This window comes from Solanum pennellii, chromosome 12 (genome assembly GCF_001406875.1).
Source record: "Solanum pennellii chromosome 12, SPENNV200".
NCBI classification, from domain to species: Eukaryota; Viridiplantae; Streptophyta; class Magnoliopsida; order Solanales; family Solanaceae; genus Solanum; species Solanum pennellii.
Genome location: NC_028648.1, coordinates 56,675,306 through 56,683,661, shown reverse-complemented (window position 1 = coordinate 56,683,661; position 8,356 = coordinate 56,675,306). Strand labels below are relative to the sequence as shown.

Sequence of the window (8,356 nt, the reverse complement as noted above, 5' to 3'; positions counted from 1 at the left end):
TATTAGAATTTCTAAAAATCCCTATCATTTTAAGAAGTTACAAAAATCTTCTCTAAGCTACATCCTCCTTCCCCTCTCGGATACATTTATATCCCCTCTCAAATACATCACTCCCATTAGTTGCAATGTATCAAATAATCCAAGATCAATGAAAAATTCAAGATTTTTGTAATTGATGAACTTTCGAAATAGCATGTAATTAGCCTCCAAATATATAAGATTTCTGTAAGTTTCCCTATCGAGGAAACTAGAATGGTTAACTCATCATTAGGCCTATGAACATACTTCTCACTACATTTATGTGTAGAATATCTCAAGCTTTCGTTTGGACATGTGATATGAACTATTCGACATGCTGCATGATCAGCTTTCACTGATAAAACCTCAATACCCTAATGATAATAAACCCAAATAAATGTTTCTCTACATGAAAAATCTCTCTGTAAGCTACTAATGTTACAGGTTCCAAAACTTTTGCAAATGAAAACTGATGAGTAGCACAAAACTGGGAGCAGTTTCCATCAAGCCCTGACAGCATAATTGACTACCAAAACCTCCCTCAATTCAGAAGCTACTGAAGAAAGAACAGTTTATGATTGCGATAATGGATTCTTAAAACAGGACTCTTAGGGAATATTAGGACAAATGTGATGTGTAGGCCAAGGAAAGAACGGTAGCTATGTGAAAGCCACTGTTTCTAATCCATTGCTAACATCACACAGACTTTGATAAGTTCAAAATTGGAGTTCATTAAAGACATTCCTATGAGCTAAGAGAGTTGAAGATCTCCAAGCTTTCATCATAGATAACCTTTACATTGACTGGATTCTAAATGGCTTCGATCGCCTCAAGATCCAATCAAACTCGAAAACTGTTTCAGCTGCCAGGACACAGAATTATGCCAAGCGCAAAGCTGATACTCAACAGCATTTCCATTCTGCTTTCCTTTCATAATCATCTTTCAGTACCATACACCAGGCCCATGAGTTACTTTTGGTGCAAGGCATCAAGACGTACACTTCTAGGAAACAAAATTCCGCAGACATATGGTGAAAATGACTGAGATAGTAATACCTCTCTCAGCAACTCAAACGATTTTGTGCAACCCAATGTTCAAATCAGAAGATATAGAAATGAGGAGCGGGACTGCATGATGCCAAATAGCTTTGAAGACTCGTTTTTGATGGGCTTTAATGGACTGAGAAGGTTTGTGTGAATTGTACCTTATGTCAAAAATGTGGATGACTGGATCAACCGACCCAGATGTTATGTACAAGCCATCAGGTGACCAAGCCTGGTTTATGAGAGCTGACTGTGAGTCACTACTTTCTTGCTTCCACCCAAAGGCCTGAACCTCAGTCTGCCTCAATCTATAATCAAATAAGCGAAGCTGCCTCTCTATAGTCCTGCATTATAAACACGCAGTCATGGAATTAGATTAAGCAAAATATGTCTATGCAAGTATATTCCCTCAAAAGACACATTTGCGCTTAAATACTACCTAGTGCAAGATGATGTTTCCAAGTGTATTAATGTCACAAACAGAAGAAATCAAGATTTCAAGATTAAAGAGGCTTGGTACTTGTTTTTAAAAATAAAAAGGGAAACGGCATCATCACAAGACAAGAATGAACCTTAAAAACCTGCACTAATGTCACCATGTTTTCTCCATATAAGGCCATAATCCCTAGCTTTTCGGAGGTTTCCTAGCATTCCTAAAGCAATCCGGGACGATCACAGTTTTGATCAATTTGTCTTGCTTCTCTTGAATAAAGTATGGATCCTTATTAAATGCCAGAATTCTAAGTACTAATAAAAGGCTTGTCTAAAAGATTGAAGGCTTCCGACATAAAGCACTATATCTTCCTTCCCCCTCCATCTTAATTACACCAGTTTCTCCTCAGACCACTTGCATTTCAGAAGAATCTGGTTCTTGACTTAGTTCATAGCATTGCATTCTTTCCTTGCTTTGCATAGAATCCATTTAAATGATTGTTTGGACTTTTGATCCTGCTTCAACTAAAAGATCGCAACTCAGCCATTAACATGATAGAACCATCCATATATATTACTATGGCCACCCTCATTCTACTAACTGATCCCTTCAACCCCAAAGGTTGAAGATCTTATCACTGTCAAGGCTACTATATGATTAGTTTTTTTTTTGGACTGGTCCTTACTATTCATTACAATTTGGGGAAGTGTCACAAAAAAAAAAAAAGGAAAAACAGTATCATTATGTAGTTTGGTTCTGCCGTAGAAAATCTCAAACGTTTTAAATATGATCATGCTCATTCCTGTGACTACATCAAAACCAGAAGCAAGTCTTAATTCTATGCTTAATAGAATAACTTTGCAGCAAAAAGAGACTCCTGGTTCCAATATCCATTTCAAGTCTCAGCATTGGGCATTGGATAGAAAATTTCCCCTCTATGATTCAGAAATTTTAAACTTTTTGCCATTTAGAACTTTATGTTCCTTCAACAATTTAGGGCACACTGCAGTGAGGATCTCAAATTACACATTTATGCAATGACTCAAAACAACCAAATACAGTACAACAACTACTACTACTGTTACACCTCAATCCCAAAATTGAGGTCGGCACTCAAAACAACCAAATACACTACAGTATTAGATACTCCTAAGAATTATAACCAAATCATTGCTGGTCACAAGTGCTATATCTTTTTTAATTACTTAAGGACCAATTTACTAGAGTTCACAAGAGATTCTGGGGACGTCTTCTGATACTGAATATCTCACGAAAACAAATATTTTTGCCGAGTGCACATTATTCTAAATAAAAGTAATTGCAAGAAATGAGGAACTTTTGTACAAGGAATAGGGGTGGCAAATGGTTGGATTGGATTGGATTGGATGGGTTGAATATGGATTGAGAATAAATGGTCTGGATTACAATCCATCCAAATATAATATGAGCAAATATGGTTTGGGCAAAATGATTCTAACCCATTTAAATAAATTTGTTTTTTTTTAAAAAAAAAAAAAAAACCCCTCGTCCCCCCCCCCTCCCGACCTTCAACCAACCTATCCCTAAAAAAATTTTGTTTTCGAAAAACCAAAAAAAGTATTTAAAAAAAAAATAAAAAATTTACCCCCCCCCTATTTCCATCAACCTACCTCTACCCCCTCCCCCCCACCCCACCCCCCGCGGCCCACACCTTTCACCAACCGACTCCTAAATTTTTTTATTTTCCAGAAATAAAAAAAAATCTGTTTCATTTCTCTCTTATACGGGCTGACTTATATGGGCTGAATATGATTCTCATGTTTACCCATTTTGTCCATATTTGTATGAGCTTAAATAGGTTGAAAATCATAATAACCCATTTAAGATAAGGAAAGAAAATATGAGTGATCCATTTAATTTAATATGGGTAAAATGGTTTCATCTCACTTATATGGGCTAAAATTGTCACCCCTAACGAGGAAGGACTGGTAACATAGCTAGGAATCAGTATGTAAAAAATGCACCTAAAGATCATAGAAAAGACTGCATCAGAAACTTTACCCTGTCTGAACCATAAAGAGATTGAAGTCGCATGGATTAGGTAAAACACTCATGCATTTATTTTCTATTTGATGCTTGTATTCTGCTCTTTGAGCAAGCAAATCAAATCCAATGATCCGCTTGTCAGCTCCAGCGGACATCACAACTTTCTTATGCTGTAAACCGGCAACTCCCATCACTGCAGAAGAATGCAAACTTCTATGCAATGCTTTAGGTTTCCATGAATTTTCTCCATCTTTATTGCTCCACATGATAACTGCATGATCACTACCACCAGTAACAAACAGGATATCTTCCCATGGCATGAAGATCATATTGTTGACTACCCCTTTAACATGAGGCTTCTCCTCCAAGAAACTTACACGCATCTTCTGTTGATAAAAAGCACATGAGAACATAACTGGGATAAAATCAAAGTAATATTTGATGTGATAGGATGCCTGATGAGCTTTGAATGCTACATACCTGAGGTTGAAATACTACATACCTAAGCATCAACAACTTCAAAAGCAACAGGAAAACAATGCAATTGGTAGCTAAAAGACCTATTTAATAGTCAGGGGAAACCTATGACTACAAGGCTTATCTGAAGCCTCTAACATGATGGTTATCTGAAGAAAAGGAAAAAGGAAAACATGATATTGAGCCTGTTAATCATCATAAATGGTAATTCCATGTGTACAGAATATTATGGACAAGAACATAATAAGAGAAAAACTACAATATAAGTACTCTCATCCTCTTTATTGAACAAAGTGACAACGTAAGTATTTCAATCCTCTTTGGCAGCTCAAATGAAATATAATACAAGTACTTTAAGTTATCAGGTTAAAGTCCAGATATTCAAGGAATCAGAGGACTTCCTCATCCTATCCTACAGCTTTCCATCAGAAAGACCTGTAATCTGGGTTTCATATGTCTATTAAACCACTACCACGAACCTTGCTTAACACACTATCCCAAACATGATAAAGTGAAAGTGGACTAATATACCGTTCTATCTATATCAGTTTCAAAAAAAAATTAATACATACACACTGCTCATACTGCTCTGTCGATATGAAATCATAATGCAACTCAATCCAGAGGACTTAGCACACGCGTGCACATGTATACATGCTGTTTCATTCAAGTAGGTTGTACAGTTCTATGAACTTTGGCATATAATTTTGGGGGAGTTAATCTCGGACTTAAACCTTTACCTCTTTTCCTTTGTTAAGATTCAAGATTGAAATTTGAGAATCCCCGCCATCAGCACTATAAGCACAAAAGAGACTATGGCCTTCCGGATGCCAGGCTAAATCTTCTGGCCATCTCCTATGCTTGGACGAAAAGCAATCAGTGGAACTAAGAAGATTAGCAGTTGACCTGATTATCCAAAAATAAATAAATTAGGTAACTCAAAACCATCAGAACACAAACAAAGTAAAACAATAAAATTAGCATTTAAAAGTTATTGTTGCCTGAAGTAGGATTGCCATCCAAAATACAATCTCACAAAGGAAAGATATACTGATATGACTAAGGAAATTAACTTTCAAAGTTCTAACATACCCTCTGCCATGTACCTGCCATAAGTTGACAAGCCCGTCCAACGCACTGCATATTCAGGGGTAAACTAAATTAGCATTCAGGATAAAGTAAAGCTATATGGAAAACCCACTTGCGTTCTATGTCGGATGCTCAAAAATGCCAAGGAAAGAGCAAAAAATACAACTAAACTGGGCCTTAGTCAAGAGAAAGTGAAGTGCAGTGGTTATTACATCAAGGAAAAGAAATCAGCTACTCTTAACAAATTAAAAGATACTATCAGCAGGAAAGACAGACTGCAATTGAGGAATCAAATAATAGCTTCGTGATTAACACTTGAGATTGACAGCAGAATCTAAATGATGTACTAGACAGTGGAAGCTCTACTAGGATAAAGCAGCAATCATCAATGAATCTACATTATAACATCTTGCTTTCCTAAAAATGCTATGTCGAGGACTGCAATTAAGCTCAAGCACAATTCCCATAGAGAGGTGGGAGAAGGAACCGGACAAGCTTCTTCACTAAGTGTGTCCATTGCCAAACCATTGACAACTCCAGAAGCAAGGAATAAAATGCATCCATAGTCAAATTGTCATTTAGCATGAGTACATGACCTTTACACCGACTCTTAAGCACTGTGTAAGTCCTAATAAAAAATTTACCTGCTTGCAAAAAGTTGATCATTTGTAGGACACGAAATAATTGTTCTCAGCTTTCTCTTGTGTTGACTAGATATGACACAGGACGTCTGGCAGCGTACCATGCTCGCTGAAGAGTAACTACCAATCAATGGTATCAGCTCTCTATGCTCTTTCTGCTCTGTATTTACAAAGCAAACATGATAAATATATGCGTCAGTTGGTAATTTTCATATCAAAAAGGCTTTCGCCCTGCATGCTCCTACCAGTGATCAATAATAACTACCAGAATATTTCAAGATATAACAACATTACCAAACTTCGTTTTTGTTCCTTTAGGCTGAAGTTCCGAAGCTTCCTTCTCCGGCGTTCTGTGACTTTTATCTGCTTTTAACTTTGTCATACTAGTAACATGAGGAAAACCTGATCCACCGACCTGAGAATCAGAAGCACTTGAAATTTTAGGACCAGATTCTATAATCTTCAAAGGTTGAGATACTCTTGGTTTCACATCAGGAATGACAAGTAATGGTTTCCCCTGGGGCACACTGCGAGAACTATTATCATTTTTCTGGAAAGGGCTTGCCATTTTCCTATCTGGCACTGGAGATTTCCTAAGCGGTTGATTGCTGTCTTGGATACGATGTCGTTTAGATTCAGACAAGCTATTAAAAGGGCCCTCGTTTATCTGAATGGGACTTGTGGATCTTCTTTTGGATGTCACTGGATATGCCCCGTTCCCACGGGAGCTTGTGGATGCTGCTATGTTCTCTCGGCCCCGAAGACGAGCTAATTTCAGCTGTGTCTCCTCTAGCCTATTTTCTGCTTCATGGTACTGCACAACTCATCCAAAAAAGATAAAGGGATGTCAATTTTTCTCCAAAGAAGTAAAAGAATGACTCTTTAAAGAAACAAAAATGTGAAAAGTAAATCATCCTCCAGGTTCCATCTAACATTCCATACATCCTTCTGAATTTAATGCTTCAGTGAACTGCAGATTTAATAAGAATATGAACTGCTAACGAGGCAAAAAAAAAGAGTACCTGAGATTTGTAATAGGTGAGGCGTTGTCGAAGATGTTCAACTTCCTTCGTGCGATGTTCAATGAGAGCGATAAGTGCTTCTTCTTGCTCCTTTCTCTCTTGCTCTTCCATTCTTCTTCCATTCGAATTCGGATTCAGTTTATCTTCTTCTCCGTTTACAGTTTTGGGGTTCGGAGGTTTATTCATTTTCACGATAGCGTCTCTCTGTCTCTCTTTTCAATCAATAATCCCTATAAATATTGTTAAATTTATATATGTTATTCCTTCTGTCCATTTTTAATTTATCCAAATGTATTTTTCGAAAATTAATTTGACTTTACATTAATTTAGAGCCTGTTTGGTTCAGCTTAAAAGCTGGTCAAACTGACTTAAAAGCTGGTTTTTGACTTATTTAGCTGTTTGGCAATACTCAAAATAACTTATTTTAAGTTTAAAAAAATTTATTTTAAGCCAAAAGTTAAAAGCTGGGGTAGTGGTGCTTTTTCTTTTTTAGCTTATAAGCTGTTTTAAGTTGACCACGTTTTTATCTTTTTGCCCTTAATATTTTTGTACAATCTCCAAATTACCCATATAACCCTAACATCTCTTTCATCCATTTCTCCCTTTTCACATTCGGCATAGCAACTTCAGCACTTTTATCCAAACCCATAACTGCTTATTTTAAAAATAAGTTTCAGCACTTTCAAAAGTACTTTTTTAAAGCTGCTTTTATTAAGCCCATCCAAACGGGCCCTTAATATGTTTAATAAAAAAATTATATCATTACTTAAATTCTCATTTTTTACATATTAATATCATGAAAAAATATATTATAAAATGTTACCCAAAGTTATTACTCCCTCCATTTCAGATTAATTAAATTGTTGAGGTATTTCATACTATTTTAAGAAAAGTAGAATAAAAAAACATAAATTAGGCATAACTTTTCATTTTTACGCTTATTAATTATTGTCAAATTTATGATTATACTAACTAAATATTAATTGATCACTAATTTCAATACTAACTAGTAAATGGTGAAATTAGAAGAACAATCTAAAAGTAGGGGTGGGCATTCGATATTTCGGTTCGATTTCGTTTTTTTTTATTTTCGATTCTTGTAAAATGTGTACCGAATATCGAACTGAAATATTTCGGTTCGGTTCAGTTTTTGTTATTTTGGTTCTATTTTTGTTAATTCGGTTCGGGTTTTTTATTTCGTTTTTTTAATGGGACTGCTTAGTGGGCTTTTTAAATTTTTAAACTTTACAATTTTTATTTGATTTTTCAACTTAATGGGCTAAAAAGTAAAAATAGACAATACATCAAAAATAGACATCTGGCGGCTGCTGCTGCTGGCGCCTGGCGGGCTGCTACTGCTGCGGCTGCCTGAAAGAGGAAGAAGACTAGAATAAGAAGAAGACTAGAATAGGAAGATGTGTTGCCTCCAAGAGGAAGAGGAATAGGGACATTACATAGGGTTTCACATACTTTTTTCTTTTTTTAGAAGATTATTTAACATTAATAATTATTAATTTATATAATATAAATTATAATATAATATTTCGGTTTAAACCGAAATACCGAATACCAAAATATTACGTACCAAAAATCGAATCAAAATATCG

At 35.8% G+C, this 8,356-nt stretch overlaps 1 protein-coding gene across 2 annotated transcripts; it reads right to left on the bottom strand.

Moving 5' to 3' along the window:
• Nucleotides 1-6,957, bottom strand: LOC107005175. 2 transcript variants are annotated; one of them, XM_015203696.2, is made up of 7 exons: nt 6,750-6,957; nt 6,022-6,541; nt 5,731-5,887; nt 5,090-5,134; nt 4,738-4,903; nt 3,536-3,906; nt 1-1,406 (listed from the first exon to the last, which is right to left on the bottom strand). In XM_015203696.2, the coding sequence occupies exons 1-7, from the start codon at nt 6,933-6,935 to the stop codon at nt 1,088-1,090; spliced, it is 1,764 nt and encodes a 587-aa protein (XP_015059182.1). In that variant the 5' UTR covers nt 6,936-6,957; the 3' UTR covers nt 1-1,087. The 2 variants fall into 2 exon arrangements, with proteins under 2 accessions (XP_015059182.1, XP_015059183.1); XM_015203697.2 differs by having other exon boundaries at nt 3,536-3,903.
• Between the last annotated feature and the right edge of the window lie 1,399 nt (nt 6,958-8,356).

Bases quoted from the DNA above. Each gene is read 5' to 3' on its own strand.
- LOC107005175 (XM_015203696.2), bottom strand. From the start codon at position 6,935: ATGAATAAACCTCCGAACCCCAAAACTGTAAACGGAGAAGAAGATAAA. The intron at 5,135-5,730 runs GTAAATTTTTTA...CTGAATATGCAG, and splicing joins GATCAACTTTTTGCAAGCAG to TGCGTTGGACGGGCTTGTCA. The intron at 1,407-3,535 runs GTAAAGTTTCTG...TTTATAATGCAG, and splicing joins CTCTTTATGGTTCAGACAGG to GACTATAGAGAGGCAGCTTC.